At 46.2% G+C, this 19923-nt stretch overlaps 2 protein-coding genes across 2 annotated transcripts in view; both read right to left on the bottom strand.

Annotated features, from left to right (window-relative positions):
• Positions 1–6337, bottom strand: part of cyp27a3 (cytochrome P450 family 27 subfamily A member 3) — a gene marked incomplete at its 3' end in the record, with an annotated part of 29215 nt that extends 22878 nt beyond the window's left edge. The window contains 1 exon segment of the mRNA XM_080498662.1: positions 6214–6337. Coding sequence (XP_080354788.1) covers positions 6214–6300 — 87 coding nt within the window. The 5' untranslated portion in view covers positions 6301–6337.
• A 4650-nt stretch (positions 6338–10987) lies between these two features.
• Positions 10988–18267, bottom strand: eaf2 (ELL associated factor 2). The gene is made up of 6 exons (XM_080497694.1): positions 18095–18267; positions 17591–17685; positions 13514–13650; positions 13228–13412; positions 12910–13149; positions 10988–12096 (listed from the first exon to the last, which is right to left on the bottom strand). Exons 1-6 carry the CDS (start codon positions 18195–18197, stop codon positions 12050–12052), a joined length of 807 nt encoding a protein of 268 aa, XP_080353820.1. The 5' UTR covers positions 18198–18267; the 3' UTR covers positions 10988–12049.
• Positions 18268–19923: the final 1656 nt, after the last annotated feature.

Genomic DNA, 19923 nt, shown 5'->3' with positions numbered 1-19923 from the left:
GTGGCGAATTTTGGAAGCTAAATATGATTAAAATATGACTGATAGTGATTCTTGAGCTGGAACACGCATGTGCAGCACATGTAAATGCACAGTTCGACGACTGGCACTGCTGAAACAAATGTGTTCGGCCAGAAGGAGCTCACCGACGGAAGTGACGGCATTTTGGGTCGGCAACGTACGTCACTGCCGAACTTTCGTCTTGTTCTCATGGAGTATGAACTGGCCTTAAGGTGTCAACTGGACGACAGGCGGAGGACAGACACTTTGAATGTGATCCCAGCCACCCAGGTCACAGTTCCCTTTCCCAGCAGGGTCGAGACGTAGAGCCATGAATGTTTACAGAACAGCGTCTTCCTCAGAGCCGTGACCGACAGAACCAACCTCTGCAAAACACACCGCAGCCTCTCAGAACCAAACACACAATGACTTGCTCATCTTGAACATTTTCAAAGGGATCTTCTTGTACGTCTTTTTAAATATTGTATTGTTGAGTATGTTGAGAGTGTGAGTATCTGCGAGTACTTTCTTCTGAGAGGTGAAAACCGAATAATAGCGATCTATTCTATTCCAGTTGATCAGAAAATACAATACCAATTTTCCTATTACTAATTTTTGGATGCTGTAAGTGGTAAGAGGGAGTGTTCAGAGACGGCACAGCCATCGTCGGGCGTGTCGGAGACGACAGACAGGAGGACTGTAGGGCGATGGGGTCAGGTTCAGGTGAGGCAGGACATCCAGGCAGCACAAGCTGATCATGCACTGAAAACAATATAATTTTCATGTCGGGCCACTGGTGGGTGCCGTTGATCGTTTTTGTGTTGAAACCACACACATGTGGCCGAGAACAATGAGCTTTAAACATGAAAACTGGGAGAACACGGACATTCCAGTGGAGAGACCACCAAGTTATTACGGTGACTGTCAAAATAAAACTACCAAGTTGGATTGTGATCCCGGTGACTGTCAAAATAAAACTACCAAGTTGGATTGTTATCACGGTGACTGTCAAAATAAAACCATCAGGTTAGATTGTCATTATGGTGACTGTCAAAATAAAAGTACCAAGTTGGATCGTTATCACGGTGACTGTCAAAATAAAACCATCAGGTTAGATTGTCATTATGGTGACTGTCAAAATAAAAGTACCAAGTTGGATTGTTATTACAGTGACTGTCAAAATATAAGTACTAAGTCCCAGGAGAATATCAACTGGAGACATTGTTCCGATTGGCTGTAGTGAGCATGTGCAGAGGCCTACACTACAAAGCGGACAACATACCCAGGATATCTGTCCGTTACCTCGGTTAACTAAGCCAGAGATTCGCAATCCTGAAAAGTGTCAACATCCATCCATCCATCCATCCATTGGCTACCGCTTTATCCGGGGCCGGGTCGCGGAGGCAGCAGTCCAAGCAGAGTTGCCCAGACTTCCCTCGCTCCAGACACTTCCTCCAGCTCCTCCGGTGGCACCCCAAGGCGTTCCCAGGCCAGCCGAGAGACATAGTCTCTCCAGCGTGTCCTGGGTCTGCCCCGAGGCCTCCTACCGGAGGGACATGCCCGGAACACCTCCCTAGGGAGGCGTCCGGGGGGCATCCGAAATAGATGCCCGAGCCACCTCAGCTGGCTCCTCTCGATGTGGAGGAGCAGCGGCTCTACTCCGAGCTCCTCCCTGGTGACTGAGCTCCTCACCCTATCTCTAAGGGTGACTGAGCTCCTCACCCTATCTCTAAGGGTGCGCCCAGCCACCCTACGGAGGAAGCTCATTTCAGCCGCTTGTACCCGGGATCTCGTTCTTTCGGCCATGACCCATAGTTCATGACCATAGGTGAGGGTAGGAACGAAGATCGACCGGTAAATCGAGAGCTTCGCTTTTTGGCTCAGCTCCTTCTTCACCACGACGGACCGGTACAACGTCCGCATAACTGCAGACGCTGCACCGATCCGCCTGTCGATCTCACGCTCCATCTTTCCCCCACTCGTGAACAAGACCCCAAGATACTTAAACTCCTCCACTTGGGACAAGGGCACTCCACCGACCTGGAGGGGGCAAGCCACCTTTTTCCGGTCGAGAACCATGGCCTCGGATTTAGAGGTGCTGATCTTCATCCCAGCTGCTTCACACTCGGCTGCGAACCGTGTCAGTGCACGCTGAAGGTCCAGGCTTGATGGGGCCAACAGAACCACATCATCCGCAAATAGCAGAGATGAGATTCTGTGGTCCCCAAACCGGACCCCCTCTGGCCCCCGGCTGTGCCTAGAAATTCTGTCCATATATATGATGAACAGAACCGGTGATAAAGGACACCCCTGCCGGAGGCCAACGTGCACAGGGAACAGGTCCGACTTACTGCCGGCAATGCGAACCAGACTCCTGCTCCGGGAATACAAGGACCGAACAGCCCTCAACAAGGGACCCCGGACTCCGTACTCCCGGAGCACCCCCCACAGGACATCTCGGGGGACGCGGTTGAACGCCTTCTCCAGATCCACAAAACACATGTGGACTGGTTGGGCGAACTCCCACGAACCCTCAAGCACCTGGTGGAGGGTATAGAGCTGGTCCAGTGTTCCACGACCAGGACGAAAACCGCATTGTTCCTCTTGGATCCGAGGTTCGACTAACGGCCGGACCCTCCTCTCCAGTACCCTGGAATAGACTTTCCCGGGGAGGCTGAGGAGTGTGATCCCTCTGTAGTTGGAACACACCCTCCGATCCCCCTTCTTAAAGAGAGGGACCACCACCCCGGTCTGCCAGTCCAGAGGTACTGTCCCCGCCCGCCACGCGATGTTGCAGAGACGAGTCAACCACGACAGTCCCTGCACATCCAGAGACTTAAGGAACTCTGGGCGAATCTCATCCACTCCCGGTGCCTTGCCACCGAGGAGCTTCACAACAACCTCGGTGACTTCAGCTTGGGAAATGGACGAGTCCACCTCTGAGAACCCAGTCTCTGCTTCCTCAATGGAAGACGTGGTGGTGGGATTGAGGAGGTCCTCGAAGTATTCCTTCCACCGCCCGACAATATCCCCAGTTGAGGTCAACAGCTCCCCACTTCCACTGTATGAGTGTTGGTGGAGAACTGCTTCCCCCGCCTGAGGCGCCGGACGGTTTGCCAGAATTTCCTCGAGGCCGACCGAAAGTCCTCCTCCATGGCCTCTCCGAACTCCTCCCAGACCCGAGTTTTTGCCTCCACCACAGCCCGGGCTGCAGCTCGCTTGGCCTGCCGGTACCTGTCGATTGCCTCGGGAGTCCTATGAGCTAACAGTGCCCGGTAGGACTCCTTCTTCAGCTTGACGGCATCCCTTACTTCCGGTGTCCACCACCGGGTTCGGGGATTGCCGCCACGACAGGCGCCAGAGACCCTGCGGCCACAGCTCCGAGCAGCAGCTTCGACAATGGAAGTGGAGAACATGGTCCACTCGGACTCAATGTCTCCAACCTCCCTCGGGATCTGTGAGAAGCTCTCCCGGAGGTGGGAGTTGAAGGCTGCGCGGACGGAGGGCTCGGCCAGATGTTCCCAGCAGACCCTCACAACACGTTTGGGCCTGCCGAGTCTATCCGGCCTCCTCCCAGTCCAGCGCATCCAACTCACCACCAGGTGGTGATCAGTTGACAGCTCTGCCCCTCTCTTTACCCGAGTGTCCAAGACACGTGGCCGGAGATCAGATGACACGACCACAAAGTCTATCATTGACCTCCGGCCTAGGGTGTCCTGGTGCCATGTGCACTTATGGACACCCCTGTGCTCGAACATGGTGTTCGTTATCGTCAATCTGTGACTAGCACAGAAGTCCAATAACAGAACACCACTCGGGTTCAGATCGGGGAGGCCGTTCCTCCCAATCACCCCCTTCCAAGTCTCGCTGTCATTGCCCACGTGGGCGTTGAAGTCCCCCAGGAGAACAATGGAGTCCCCAGTTGGGGCACTATCCAGCACCCCTCCCAGGGACTCCAAGAAGGTTGGGTACTCTGAACTGCTGTTCGGTGCATAGGCCGAGACAACAGTCAGAGACCTGTCCCCTACTTGTAGGCGTAGGGACGCAACCCTCTCGTTCACCGGGGTGAACTCCAACACATGGCGGCTGAGCTGTGGGGCAATAAGCAAGCCCACTCCAGCCCGCCGCCTTGCACCGTGGGCAACTCCAGAGAAGTGGAGTATCCAGCCCCTGTCGAGGAGCTGGGTTCCAGAGTCCAAGCTGTGAGTGGAGGTGAGCCCGACTATATCTAGACGGTATCTCTCAACCTCCCTCACAAGCTCGGGCTCCTTCCCCCCCAGCGAGGTCACATTCCATGTCCCAAAAGCCAGAGTCCGTGTCCGGGGATCGGGTCGTCGAGGCCCCTGCCGTCGACTGCCACCCAATCCACACTGCACCCGATTACATGAAGCCGGTAATCAACTCGGTAATCCATCCAAGGGTTTTCCAGACTTGATCAGTGTGTGTTCACATGAAAGGAGTCAATCACAAACCCTGCAGAGCAGCTTACATAATGGAGGAGCAATTATTCTCTGAAAATATGAGGAATCTCATCATCATCCAGGGTCATAGTTGACCATTGTTGCAGCCAAAGCCAAGCCAAATGAATACTGCAGAAAATTGCAGGCTCAGTTAATGCATAACTTTGAGATTATACAATATTAATTCATGGACCAACAGGTAGCACAATGATCACTTTACCAAATCACTAAATGATCACAACTCGTGCTCATTATTACAGATCAGCCCTCGTGGAGCGAAACACGTCAAGAACAAAAGCATACTTCAAGCCGCTCAGCGACAAGGATTTTGTTTTATTCTGTCAAAAGGATTGCATCCATCCATAAAAACTCTTTCTCTCAGAACTTGGTGTCTTATCAAGAACAAAACCCGCTCCGGAGCAGGTTCGTGGTCCGTTACTGTGGTGATTTACCAGCTAAGCAGTACAGAAAACCCAGATTTAACCCGGACGTTACCTCAATGAGAGAAAACCCTGCGTCGTAGTGCAGGCCTCAGAAGAACTCCTCGGCTGGGGTGTACAGCTGCACCAGCAGCATTTCACAAAAGCTGCGTTTCCACCGTTTCATAGAAACACAGTCGGAGCATTTTTGAACAGTTCCAACTGAGCTGTTCTCAATAAGTGGCGTTTTCAGTGGCTCCAAACAACGTTGTCGTGTAAACAGACACCCGGAAACGCCACAGAAGGTTTGCGTTTTGACTTGAAAACGTCGTGTAAACGGGCTGTGAGGAGGAAAGGTCAGGGGGTCAGAGGAGGACAGAGCCACAACGGGACACTGTGGAAGAACACACAATATTTGACACACACATTAAATGTAGCAACATCTTTTACTATTTATGTTCTGTTCACCTTCAACTTGGCTTCTACTTTACTTTTGCTATTGAACTGTATTTTTCCTAGAATTATAATTCCTTTAGTAAAGTTTCATCTAATGTAATCTAATCAGCAATGATTGAGAAATGTACCAGTTCAAAGTAAATAAAAAAAGAAACAAGTGTTAACCTGGCTGGACTTTGTATAAAGCCATGAGAATGGAGATCAGACAGGTTGCATGCAACTTCAACACATTTAAATTGGTGATTGAAGATATTGTGTTCGATCCTGGTGCATTAAGCTTCTTTGAGTTCAGGAGCCACTGATAGGCAAAGTGAAATGATCCATACATGAATGAACACTGAAGCTTTAGCCTTTTTTTTTTTTTAACAAACATTTAACACCAACATCTTCAGACAAAATCTAAAAGTTTGAAAACTCACAAGGAAATAGAAGTGAGGATGAAAGTTATTTCGTTTTGAAATGATCCTCCTGGTGTAAAATGCAGATGAAAGTCCAAAATGTAAATCTCGACTTTGTTGCAACAAATTCTCCTTGGGCCGGATTGCTCACCTTGACATACATTTGGGCCCACGTGCGAAATGTTTGACAGGTTAGTCATACAGGTTAAGTTAAAGAACACGATGTAGAGCTTATGGCGGATCATCAAGTGCAAACATTTGTCATCAAAACTAAAACTGGTGAACAGATAAGAACTTGGTTCCTCGCCAAGACGCACAAATTATTGACGTTCAGGTCATTATAAAACTAAATAAATGACCTGCTTTGCTGAAGCGTGATGTAGAGGAACGTGCAGGCTCAACAGGCCAGTCATGGGCGAGGAGACTGCAGGTCAAACCCACAACTCCATCATCAACTAGTTCACCCGGCAGCGTCACGCTTACCTGCATCAGCTGCGTCGTTTGGAAATAACCCTTCACAAAAAGCCAGTACAGAGTCGTCATGAAACTCGGCCCGTTTAAATCCTCCATGGTTTTCTGCTTGCTGACGCCCAGGACGGTGCCGCTGGAGGAGGAGGCGGCGGCGGCCGTGCGTCGGTGCGCGTCCCCGGCGCACAGACCCGCAGCGTCCCGCAGGATCCCCGCGCGCTGGTGACGCAGCACGAGACATTTCCTCAGCATGTTGCACCAGGTGAAGACTGGACAGAGAACCCGGCGTGACTGACACAGTGTGTGTGTGCGTGTGTGTGTGTGTGTGTGATAGAGAGAGAGAGAGAGAGAGAGAGAGAGAGAGAGAGAGAGCGTGTGTGTGTGCGCGTCTCGGGCGCGCAGCGGCAGAAACGGCGCGGCGCAGCGCAGCAGACCTTCATATCTGAAGCGGCTGCGGACTTTGACTCCACCATAAACCTCCACCTCCTGCAACAGCCGCGTAAAGTTACCACAGACAGGTGGGAACGTTGGATTTGCCCCTACAAAGAGGAGAAATGTTTCCATGGGCAAACGTTTCTCTCTCACAGCCAGGGGCGTGTCGAGATTTCTTTTTTTTTAGGGATGTGCAGGTCGGGGCACGGCCTGGTGAGAGGTGGCACATTTAAAGTCAGTTTGTTAAACTCCGCAGTCTTGAATTAAACCACCAGGGACTAAACTTTAACTTATGGAAGAAGAGCGTCAAGGACTGAATTTGACCGAAAATCTGTGGTATTTTGAACAAAAATAGATTTTTAAATAATTCAGTCTCACTTAACACCATTTAACTGATTTAGCTCTATGAAATTATACTGACATTGCACATGAAGTATTTAAATTTTTTTTTATTAATTTGCTTTCCTTCTCTTTCAATTTGACATACTAGTATTACCTGTGCTGCAGCGAGCCACTAGGAGTCCATAATATTTATGTTGAATGTATTTAAAAATAAAAAAATAAACTTAAATTAAAATTAAGAAAAAAAAAAAGGTTTTTAACAGAACTTCTCTATGGGGTTAATAAAGTATTTCTATTATATCATGGATATACCTATGGAGTATAAATGAGGCTTTATGGCATTTAATAATGCTCAGATGGCTACTTGGCAGTGAGGTGAGGCTCCTGGCTGGTGAGGCACCGACTCCTCTGGACTCAGATTTAATGGTAAGAAGTGAAAAGAGCTTCTTATTTCACTCTTCATCCAACATCATCAACTGGTAATGCTTCATATCATCAACATTCCTCTTTCAGTCACACTGACAACAACACAAACATAAACACAGGAACATGTTTGTCCTACAAAGAAAGTTTATTTTATAGAGATGGATAGAGCACCTTCTTGTGTCCAAGCTATTCATATTTACTGTAAACTAATTAAAGTATAGAGATGTGTGCAGCGCTCATTTAATTTTGACCTTCAGTAAAAATTCCTGTTATTTTTCAAACTTTACATTCTGGTGCTTTCATCAATTTTAATAAAGGTTGTCTATCAAAATGTTAAGAAAGAAAATATTGTTTTAGGCCAAAAGTTTAGTTATCACATACTTGAATTTTTTTCGACGTGATCCTATCTTATTTTAAAAAAACAACAAAAAACAAAACTTGGTCTCAATGAAGATTATGACCAAAGTTCAGTTCAGGTGCGCCCCCTTGAGGTAAGGCAGAGTACCTGCCTGCCTCGCCTAATGACTTTTCTCTGCACTTTGTTACGATCAGCAGGGAGGATTCTCTCACACATACATTAAATACATATTACTCTACAATATACAGATTGTAGAGTCATGCTGTATAACAAATATTAGTATAAAGTTCATATTGTTGATATGCTGAGGAACAGATGAGTCACTGGTCATGTGACCCAGTTTGTATTAGATCCACTGCCTCACCCCAGATTTCTGCCACTCATACTCACATTATACTCAATACTCACATTCTCGCATTTTTACTTCATAAAATTATTTTACCCCATTTATAATTTTGTATTTTTCCTGTTCTCGTTTTCTATTTGTTTTTCAAAATATAATAAAAAGAAAGATATAAGAAAAAAAAAAGGATGTCAGTACTTTGGACTTTCACAACAGTAAATGTGTTTTATGTTGGATTATAAAAATTAAGTGCTTTCAGCTGGCGCCACCACTCGGAGAACTTCCTGCCGGTTTTGAGTGTCGACACATCAAGTCCACGCCTTGAGTTCCACCTGTTCTTGTCATAAGGTGTGTTTGTTTCTAACAGGTTGTTACTGTCCCTGTCATAAGAGTAAGAAGGAAAGAACACGATGTTCAACATCCAACATGAATGTGTTTTTCACACTTTAGATTGTAAAATGAAGCCCAATTTCTTTGCAGTAAAATTAATTTAATGTGAGCCAAAATTCTTGAAATGGCTCAAAAGGATTGAGGAAATATATTTAAAATTGATGGGAGCAGTGAAAGTGAAAAACATTGATTTATCATATTTTCCTGAAGTTATGTGAGGTGTGTATGTGTGTGTGTCCTGATGTTTCCAGATGTACTGTAAACACCTGGTGGGGCAAGATTTTATTTCAGGTCTCGTGACGTCACTGAATTACAAAGTAAAGTGGGTGCACAACCTTTCAGCCACAACATTACAACAACCATATAAGTGCTGATCCCATACAAATGTTGAGTCTTGGAGATAGAACAAACAAATAAATAAGTCAATGACAGGATTCAAACCAGGTCTGGCTGATTCACAGACGCCACCTCAACCATTGGTCAAGTTACTAATTCATGAGATTCTTAAATACGTTTTGGTCACCGCATCACAGTTTGCCACGAGTTCCCTCAAAGTTTCTCTGCTTTATAGCTTTAGCTGCTAACAAGCTGGTATTTGTGACGACTCGCTCTGGTTCTGTGGAGCAGTGCCTCAAATCAGCTCTGAGCTTCTAAATGACTTTAGTGGGCGGGGCTTCAGGCCCCACTCGCATCATAGTCAGTCTGAATGAACCGAGCCACAGCCTGAGCATGAAGACTTTACTGCATGCACTACACACTGCATGGTGAGAGAGGGGCGAGCTACACTAATGCAATACACACTGCATGGTGAGAGAGGGGCGAGCTACACTAATGTAATACACACTGCGTGGTGAGAGAGGGGCGAGCTACACTAATGCAATACACACTGCATGGTGAGAGAGGGGCGAGCTACACTAATGCAATACACACTGCATGGTGAGAGAGGGGCGAGCTACACTAATGCAATACACACTGCATGGTGAGAGAGGGGCGAGCTACACTAATGCAATACACACTGCATGGAGAGAGAGGGGCGAGCTACACTAATGTAATACACACTGCATGGTGAGAGAGGGGCGAGCTACACTAATGTAATACACACTGCATGGTGAGAGAGGGGCGAGCTACACTAATGTAATACACACTGCATGGTGAGAGAGGGGTGAGCTACACTAATGCAATACACACTGCGTGGTGAGAGAGGGGCGAGCTACACTAATGCAATACACACTGCGTGGTGAGAGAGGGGCGAGCTACACTAATGCAATACACACTGCATGGTGAGAGAGGGGCGAGCTACACTAATGTAATACACACTGCGTGGTGAGAGAGGGGCGAGCTACACTAATGCAATACACACTGCATGGTGAGAGAGGGGCGAGCTACACTAATGTAATACGCACTGCATGGTGAGAGAGGGGCGAGCTACACTAATGTAATACACACTGCATGGTGAGAGAGGGGCGAGCTACACTAATGTAATACCCACTGCATGGTGAGAGAGGGGCGAGCTACACTAATACAATACACACTGCATGGTGAGAGAGGGGCGAGCTACACTAATGTAATACACACTGCATGGTGAGAGAGGGGCGAGCTACACTAATGTAATACACACTGCATGGTGAGAGAGAGACGAGCTACACTAATGTAATACACACTGCATGGTGAGAGAGAGATGAGCTACACTAATGTAACACCCACTGCATGGTGAGAGAGGGGCGAGCTACACTAATGCAATACACACTGCATGGTGAGAGAGGGGCGAGCTACACTAATGCAATACACACTGCGTGGTGAGAGAGGGGCGAGCTACACTAATGCAATACACACTGCATGGTGAGAGAGGGGCGAGCTACACTAATGTAATACGCACTGCATGGTGAGAGAGGGGCGAGCTACACTAATGTAATACGCACTGCATGGTGAGAGAGGGGCGAGCTACACTAATGTAATACACACTGCATGGTGAGAGAGGGGTGAGCTACACTAATGTAATACACACTGCATGGTGAGAGAGGGGCGAGCTACACTAATGCAATACACACTGCATGGTGAGAGAGGGGCGAGCTACACTAATGTAATACACACTGCATGGTGAGAGAGGGGCGAGCTACACTAATGTAATACACACTGCATGGTGAGAGAGGGGCGAGCTACACTAATGTAATACACACTGCATGGTGAGAGAGAGACGAGCTACACTAATGTAATACACACTGCATGGTGAGAGAGGGGTGAGCTACACTAATGTAATACACACTGCATGGTGAGAGAGGGGTGAGCTACACTTTTTGATGACACCAGGTGGCAGCCCCACCTGCTCCTAATGACCAGTCGCCCACGTGTGTGTGTGTGTGTGTGTGTGTGTGTGTGTAGGCTGTGGATGGATGGGCAAACGAGTGCACAACAAAAACGCGAAGCAAATAAAAAGGGATTCATGAAGCACAGAAAACTTTAAAAATCTTTATTCCTCTACAAAGGAATGCCCCTCGGATTTTATAGACGCGTCTCCGGGGCTTGGACTGCTTCACCTCTCCTGTAGGGGGCAGTAAAGGGACACGAAAGAGAAGCTGGACATAAACGCAGCTTCCTGAACAGTCGGCAGCAGTCAAGAGTCACGTGACAATCTGCAGGAAGGAGCGAGTCAGAACTGGCGGAGGAAAATCACAAAACAAAGAAGAGGAAAAAGGCACATGAAGTTGTTTTTAAGACTCATGGAGGTGCAGCGTCAACGCATCGGGCTTGTTTCAGTCATGCACGTTCCCTAAATATATATATTTATATAAAATATACAAGCGATCCACTGTTGGTCGAGTACATTTAGAAATATAAATAAGAAGATTCAAGTATTGCAGGTTTAAAGCTACAAAGCCCCCGAGTGCACTGTTGAAGTGAATCATAAGAAAGGTTTCATTTTATGGTTGATTTTAATGTGACCCGTTGCAGCTCCACTGCTACAAATAATCACATCTCATAGGATCAAATTAGCCCAAATTAGTCCAACTCAACTTTTGAAAAACAGATGACAGAGATAGAGCTGGAAAGGAGAAATACTGGGTATTTGAAAGCTAATTTTGATGTCTACTTTTGTTATTGATTTCTCAAAATAATGTTTTTCCAGTTTGTTCTGTTGCACCCACAGTTGCTAAATACAAAGAAAATGATACTCAAGTATCTTAAAAATAACTGTGTAATGAAATGCGAAAGGCTCAAAAAGTAACGACGACGATTGCACCGTCATCTAACAAGACGTGAAGCAGAAGACTGGACACATCAGTGGCTCGGCGTAAAAACATTTCATCCACTCCAACAAACTAGAGCCCAGACCGAAGCGAACCGAGGCGCGACTGACGTGGTGAAAAACAACAACAAAAGGTTAAGAGAACAGATCCATCGAGAAAACCTGATCCAGCTCACGTTGATCCCGTCTCCGTGAACCAAACTTCCAAAAGCAAAAAGTGTCCAGAGAAGCAGAGGGTGGGGGTGGGGGGGTGGGGGGGGGGATGCGTGTTGAAGCAGCAGTCAAAAAGGTCCGTTTGTGTCCGCAGGCTTTGAGATCAGTCGTCGCTTTCGCTGCCCGATTCACTCAGCTGAAGATCGTTCTCTGCAAGAGACAACAAAACCCCAATTAGTGAAAAGAATGAGTGATTTATTGTGAATAACTTTCAGAGCGTTTCACTGTTCGTTTCCACGACAACTGTGTTCAGAACTGCTAACACAAACCTTTTTGGAAATATTCCAGCCCTGAGGAAACGGGCAGAGAACACACCTGTTTGTGACACAAACAACAGCACCCACTAGTGGCCCAACACAACAACAACACTTTTCAACAATGCTGTCATTTCCACTTAAACAGACATTGATTCAAAAACTGGCTGGTAAAAGCAAAGCTTTCTAAAAAACAATTTTTCCACTTGAAATGTCAGTTGAGTTCATAAATCAGCGGCGACTGTGTCTCAGGACAAAGATCAAGTTGAAATAAATCGACTCGCAAGACAAACCTGTCAAAAACTCCAGAATCGCGCTGCTGAATAAAAAAGCCGGAGGCAGGTTGTCATGGGTTGTGGGAGCAGATGACCGCTCTTTGGCTATAATTACAAATCTTCACGCTAAAATAAGGAAAAGAAAACCAATTCAGAGAAAACTCTGACCAGTTAGCAGTGAATTTTCATTTTTAAACATGTTCATGTTTGCTCATTTCTTTCTTCGGAGTCATCACTTTGAAGAAATACATGTGCAGGAGAGCCGTTCACCACAGCCGCAGTGAGCATGCGCACTAGCAGCGCGTCACAAAAATTCAATTTCCTGTTTCCACGGAGACGGGAGTGTTTTCAAAAAGGTGTTTTCAGTGTCCCTAATCACCGTTTTCACAGAAACAACCTTTCCGTTGGCGTGCCTCTGCCTGATCCCGACTTACTGAGCGTGCTCATGATGCCTGCGCCGCCCTGCTCCAGCGGCTGGCTGCTGCTGCTGTTGTCGATGATGGGCATGCTCTGGTGGGTGGGGGCCGCCGCCGCCGCCGCCGCCACCGCCCGCTCGTCTTCCGAGTCGCTGCTGCTGGAGCTGCCGTCGCTGCTGGAGTCCGACGAGCTGTTGGAGTCCGACGAGCCGTCGCTGCTGCCCATCTGATCCATGACCCGCGCCTCCGCCATCAGCTCTGCTCGGCACGCGGGGGAGACGACTGTTAGCGGCGTCTGAGAGGACAGCTCAGCCACACCTGGAAATACCGCCTCACCTCTCTCGATGTCGTCCATCGGAGACACCGGGGGAGTTTTCTCTTTGGGGGGAGAACTTGTGGCGCTCGAGACTTTATTGCTGCTGCCGCCGCCGCCGCCATTGTTGTTGCTGCTCTTCATCTGCTGGCTCAGGCGGCTCGTCTGCTGCTCCAGGAGAGATTGAATCTTACTGCTGCCTTCAGCCCTGGAAAGACACACGAATGAAAGACTTTGTCAAACACTCCACTGCTGCACGTGGAGATTGAAACCATTGAAACCGGCTTTGGTTGGTTGTTTTTCGCCCACCTGGTCTTCTTCACAGCAATGTTGCTGCTGAGCTTTTCCAGCCGGTACTCTCCTGTGTCGTGGTTCACGATGAGAATGCATTCCTTCATGTAAGGCCGCTTGGACCCTTTGAAGACCGTCACCGGAGCACTCGAGCCCTAAAAAGAAAACCACCAGCAGAGAAATGGAAAAGCTGTGAAGTCACTCAAGCATCAGCCTCGTGGCCACGCCGTCAGGGTGAGTTGGTAGAAACACCCAGAAGGCAACAGTTAAGGAAAGTTTGTCTTTTTTAAATATTTCACTGTATTTTGCAGCAGAAGGTTTCATTAAAATTGGCTTTATGCTGAGATTGTAGTGATTTTCTGTGGTAATTATTTGGTTATGTGACACTATAGGTATTTTCATCATGTAAACTCTGAACCACAACAAAGACAAACTTTAAAGTTTCATTCTAAGGGTTATTATGACAGTTTTATTCATCCAGTTCACTTGAGAAGTGTTTGTGCTGTATGTAGAACCTGAACTAAACAAATGTTTGACCGTCCTGTTCTCATCTAAACAAACACTTTCCATCATTACAAGGCGTTTCCTTGAAGTATTTGTCCAGACCCCAGGCTGCTGGTCTCCGTCGCTCTCAGACTCCGGGTCTCTGCCCTGCAGGCTCCAGCCAACATGAAGTCCGCCCTTCTGGCTGCTGACCTGACTTCAGGAACGAGATTGTTGCAGAAGGACATACGTCTATATCTTGTTTTGTTCTCCAGTTGCACCTTTTGTATCTTTAGGTCCAGCTAGTTTCAATGTTTCAGGGCTCTCTGCAGGCCGAGACATCCGGAAAAAACAAAAACAAACAAGTTTAAAAAAAAACCCCATCGAGTCAACGATAGTCTATATTAGGCTTTAAGTTGATATTGTACTGACTTTTGGGGAGTAATTGTTTGGTTTCAGTAAAAATATTGACTTTGTCATCATGTATACTCTGCCCAACAACTATGACGTTTAAATTGCACCATTTTACCAGTTCAACTTACTCAAGATGATATTGTTCTTTATGTGGCCCCTGAACTCAAATGTGTCCGACACTCCTGGTTTATGGTATCGTCTCAACAAAAGCTACTGACGGAGGTACTTGTGAAACATTATGTTTCAATAAACCAAGTTAACAAATCAACCAGTGAGCAAAGTGGCGCATGTAAACAACAACGGAGGGTTACGGCCGATGAAATAATTAAAGATTGCAGGCAAGTCAAGAGTGACGATCGTCGCTGGCCAATCAGCAGATGGCGGCGCTGTCGCTCCTCCTCACAGACCTGTTCCTCAGTGTAGATACCTCTACGGAGGGGTCGCGGAAAACCGTAACCGGCGGTCGGGGGTTCTTTCTGTACCATCCACAACGTTAAAGTCGGACCTCGTAAAAACCTGTACCGCTCCGCGACCGAGCAGTGGAACTGCGCCTTGTGAGAGCACCCAGCCGAGAAGCTGCCGTTTCTGCTCAGCAGGAGTTTTCATTGATACAGACACAATCATGAACTACTAGAAAAAAGCTAAAGCTGCCACTTTAAAAAAGGAAAGAGCCAAACGACTATACTTCATGCCTTTATGGAGACTAATGATGACTTGCCTCTAATTTCTCACTGACCAATGGAGTGCCGGTGGCGGACGGCCACCGCGCTGAGCGACGCGCCGGTGTTATATAGTTCACAACAGAACATTTCCATCTCCTGAGTCACGGTATCCCGTGTTCTCCCGTGATCCTCCATCTCCCCGTCTGAACAATCACAATTTAGCTCAGAGACCCTGGAGCGAAACATAACCTACTTTAGGAAAGGAGAGCGCCGTCACCAGAAGTGCAGATATTTCGTTACATCACGTTATGGATGTGAGCTCAGAGTGGAGTATAGAGACAATCGCCTGCACGCCGGCGGTCTGGCCGCGGACGCGCAAGGTATGGAGGGGCTTTTGGAGCCCGTCTCACCTGCGCCATGTGCTCCCGTGTCACCTTAAAAGGTCAATACTTTCTGAATTATGTCGGCTTCAAAGCGAGCCAACAACAACAAATGCACGTGGCGCATCACTGACTTTTCTACTTTACTTCTGCATTCCAGCGCAAGTCCATGACAGGTTAGCGTGTGGCGTCTCGCTGCACACACACGCTCCAGCTCGCTAATGACTGCATCAGTCACACTCCAACTATGTCTTGATCTTTAGCATGTAGCACACAGCATGGTCGGAATAATGCGACGTGCCTGAACGCATCACTCGGCTCCTGTGGTTGAAACCTGACCAACATGGCGGATCAGACAAACTTTCTCTTTTATTACTGAAACGGTTTCTGAAAACATTGGAGGAGAAAAAAACTGCAGTTAAGAAATTCATAGACGACCTACGGCTGCTGCAAGGGGGCGTGGCCTGCCGTGAGTGGGCGTGGTCGTGGATGAGGGGGTGTGGCCTGTTGTGAGGGGGCGTGGGTTCACGCAGCTTGTTCTTGGAAGTCAGAGTTTGGTTTGAGAGTCCAGAAGGACTGCTGCTCCAACTGGTACCTAGTAAACGGATTTCGCTTATTTAGCGCTTTTCCAACGCTTGTATGAAATGTCCTGACAAAGACACGTTTTTCTGCTGCTGGCTGGAGTCAGCAACATTTTCTTCTTGTACCTATGAGAGTATGCAGCGGCCTTGAGCCTGTGCCTTCATTTGCTTTGGTATACCGTTTAGCATGATCCATGAACCTGAGACAACCTCCTCATGATCTCTATCGAAGACACAAAGAGTTCCACTTGGATGCAGCCTGTGGCGGCCGGGCTGCTCTCAACAATAGGCACATTGACGTCACACCTGTCTCGCGCTCCACTTTATAGATTTTACACAACTTTTCCTTAGTCATTTCTGAATAAAATGTGATCTATTCTGGTCCTGGACATATAGACCTCCAGGTTGCCAAAGAAGCCTTCTTAATAGCCGAAAGCCTGAGAGGTTCCGGGAGGCTTTGCCCCCCCCTGGGCCCCCCAACCAGGGTGCTGCTCCTGAACCCCCGGCCTAACTTAAGGAGGTCATAGCCTATGCTGTCAGACCATCCTGGTGAGAACCCTGCTGCACATTAGCTTCAATCTGGAAGTGACATCCTATTAAAAAAACCAGAAAACTTGGGAAGCGTTCATTTTTTTTTAAACAACAAACTTTAAACATTTTGAAGTGAGGCGAACAGCGAGCGGAGTTTAAAGGTTTTCTTTGTCTCTCTAAAATGCTCTTGAAACTAAATTACATTGTTGACAAATCAAAAATCCACCTTAGTTATTTTCTAAGTGCACAATACTTGTCCAGCATTTTATTCCACTGTTTTAACTTTTTTTTTTTTTTTTTAGATCAGTGGCAACTATCATATTCAATATGAGCTATCCGTTTGGCATCTGATGGGAAAACCCAACAAATGAATCAACCAATTTCAAATGAGTAACAGTGACAGAGGGGAAGGGGAAAAAGCACTCTTGGAATAGACCTCTGCACATCCAGAGTGAGAAATGTTTCTGCTGCACTGGCTTAGAAGACGTGATAAGACAGAGACAGAACACAACAAACTGGCAGACATCAGCTTATCTACTTGAACAACTCAAAAACTTCCAGTTCCAGAAAACAAGTCCAGCTGCTGCAGGAACGTACAGAGAAGAGAGGACATTATGTCCTGACATATGAGAAAAGGAAAGAGAAGCTTAACATGTCTCACTTTTAATGTCTGATATAAGCTTTTTTTTTTTAACATTTGACACATCCTCCCAACTGGCCGGGCCTTTCTGTGTGGAGTTTGCATGTTCTCCCCGTGTGTTTGGGTTTCATTCCACGATCTAAAAAACATACATGCAAGGTGAATTGGTGGCCCTACATTTCCTCCAGGTTTGGATGCAAGTGTGTGTCTGTCCTGGACTGGCCTGGTGACCTGCCCAGAATGGACCACAGTTGGCTGGGATTAGCTCCAATAACTTTCAACAAGATAAAGTGGTATAGAAGAGAGATAGATGGATGGATGTCATCCCAGTCTCTTAGGAACTGTTGATGTATTTTGCAAAGCCCAATGAGAAGCCTTGGAGCCTTGGAGTATCAGACACTAACCTCTAAATTGGGTAAAGTAATTGTGACTTGCTCCCCTTGGCCCACTTCCAGCTCTCCTTTGCAAGCTGTGTCAATGGATGCTGGTTTGAAGTCATCTGTGGATTAAAAAAAAGGTTTTACTGATTTATACTCATATATACTCATATATATACACTCATATATATATATATATATAGTTTTAAGCCTCAACTTAAATTTAAAGCAGTACTTTTCAAACATGTGGTTGCTGCATTGCCATATCGTATCGACACCACCAGGTGGCAGCAGTGTGCCGCCTGATAGCCTGCGAGCGTTGGATCGCACTATGGTAAAACATTCATCTGAAATACATCAGAATTACGACACTTTAACATAATGAACCGTCTAAAATACATCGAAGCTTACAATGAGCTGACACCGACGGACTGACACCGTGTTTAAAGCGACGATTGAACACAGAAAATAGCTTCGAGCTCACAAGCTAACTAAGTGCTAGTGCTAACGACCGCGTCAGACGACACTTACATCGGACTGTGTGGTAGGCACTTTCGGGGTGATTCTCAAACGTATCTCCCAGTTTCAGGACATGTTCCTGCTTGTCAAAGTTGGGGTAAGCTGCGCCATTCATTCTGGGACTTTCATGAGCCGTGAACTTTTGATTCCGCTCTTCTTTTTTATCCGATAACCAAATACGGCAGAGGTCCGATCAGCAAACGGGCACCTGGAAGTCCCGCCTCCCCTGCGTTGTTCTCGGTCATGATTGGTCCTCACGGGCTATTCTATTTTCTGATTGATCCACGGACCTGTCAATCAAGACTTTGCGAAGCCAGAGCAAATTCGGGGAATGTGTCACGTGGTCCGGTGCCAATAATCAATACTATTTATGTATTTGAGATTTGATTGCCATTCCACACGCCAGAAAATGTAAATATACATGTAATAGTTGATTCAAATGATTCTAAAACGAGATCCAATTCCCGGAGTTACATAGAAAATAGTTGTTTCCTGTAAAACTTTCTCAAAAGAACCAATCAAATATAGACTGAATTCATTTTCAGAGAGACAATGTGTGAATTAAAACATGTATGAAAAGTTTGAGGAAACGTTTGACTTTATGTATGTATGAATGGATGTTTATGTATGAGGGTACTATAGATAGTACCTCCTAATACACATTCATCCATCTTTACTGTATGAGAGTAAATACGTTTTACTTGTTCCTACCCCATTTCAGACGTGTGTGTGTGTGTGTGTGTGTGTGTGTGTGTATACACGTATTTCTAGATGGTGTGTATATACTGGATATGATTTTAATGAAATATCGATTTTTCGATATAACTATAGATGAAAGTGGAGTGAAATGAAGGAGAACCACTGTGAGATGAGAGTACTAACCACTGTTATACTTTTATTCCCCCAACTGTAGATTGTATGTTGATCAAAATGTAAAAAAACTCTAAAAGGTTAAATATGACTGAACACATTCAAATCATGGAGAAGACAAGAAATATGATAGCATAAATGTGCAATGATTACATGAATATATAAATTTAGTTGAAATAGCAAAGGAAAAACTGTCTTCTTCTATAGTATCTGTGTGATTGGTTCTATTCATTAGGTTTCCCTCTAACATTTGGGTTTGGTTTTATCTTTTTTTCCTTTGAAATTTAGCACTTTTCATTAAAAAAGAAAATAAGTTAGGAATCAATATTAGTGCCTGGAGCAAATATCAGACTCTCAACCCACCACCTATAACATTGACACTTTTCCTCTTAAGCTAAATTAGCAGCATCACTGGGCTAAGCTGTAAACCTAATTACTGAATTAGCCTGAATGGCTGAAACACAGTGTGGAGGTCCTGAATGTGCAGCATTAGGAGACTAATGAAGTGCTGCAGTAACATTTACCCAGCGTCGTTTCAAGCTCCGCAGGCTGCCAGCTCCTGCAACCTGGTGGCAGTGAAAATGATCTCTTCTACTTTCTTTAAACTGTCAATCATTCAATCATTCGTGAGCCTTTAAATGTGTGTGTGTGTGTGTGTGAGAGTTTGGGGGGGGGGGGGGGGGGGGGGGGGGGGTGTTGCCTTGAAGGCCTTGTTGGAGCCTAATTTGTCACAACCTGAAATGTAATAACTGGTGGATAATGTATTTGTATGTTGTTTGTTTTAGTGGACGTTTATGTGGCATATTATGTGTCTTCAATGAATGAATTTGACAAGTAAGTCATCCGCTATGCTAATATACAAACTGCACAAAACCCGAATAAAAAGCTTTGATTTCCAAAACATGCTACTCCTTTTTGAATGTTATTACATTACTATTACAATTACTACATTTTGATTGGATTTGATTCTT

This window comes from Blennius ocellaris, assembly GCF_963422515.1.
Source record: "Blennius ocellaris genome assembly, chromosome: 6".
NCBI lineage: Eukaryota > Metazoa > Chordata > Actinopteri > Blenniiformes > Blenniidae > Blennius > Blennius ocellaris.
This window is presented reverse-complemented; position numbering and strand designations above follow the sequence as displayed.

Coding starts and splice junctions, on each gene's coding strand:
- eaf2 (XM_080497694.1), bottom strand. CDS start 18,197: ATGAATGGCGCAGCTTACCCCAACTTTGACAAGCAGGAACATGTCCTG. Junction 17,686..18,094: donor TGCCTACCACACAGTCCGAT/GTAAGTGTCGTC, acceptor TTTAATCCACAG/ATGACTTCAAACCAGCATCC. Junction 12,097..12,909: donor AGGCATCATGAGCACGCTCA/GTAAGTCGGGAT, acceptor TGTCTCTTGCAG/AGAACGATCTTCAGCTGAGT.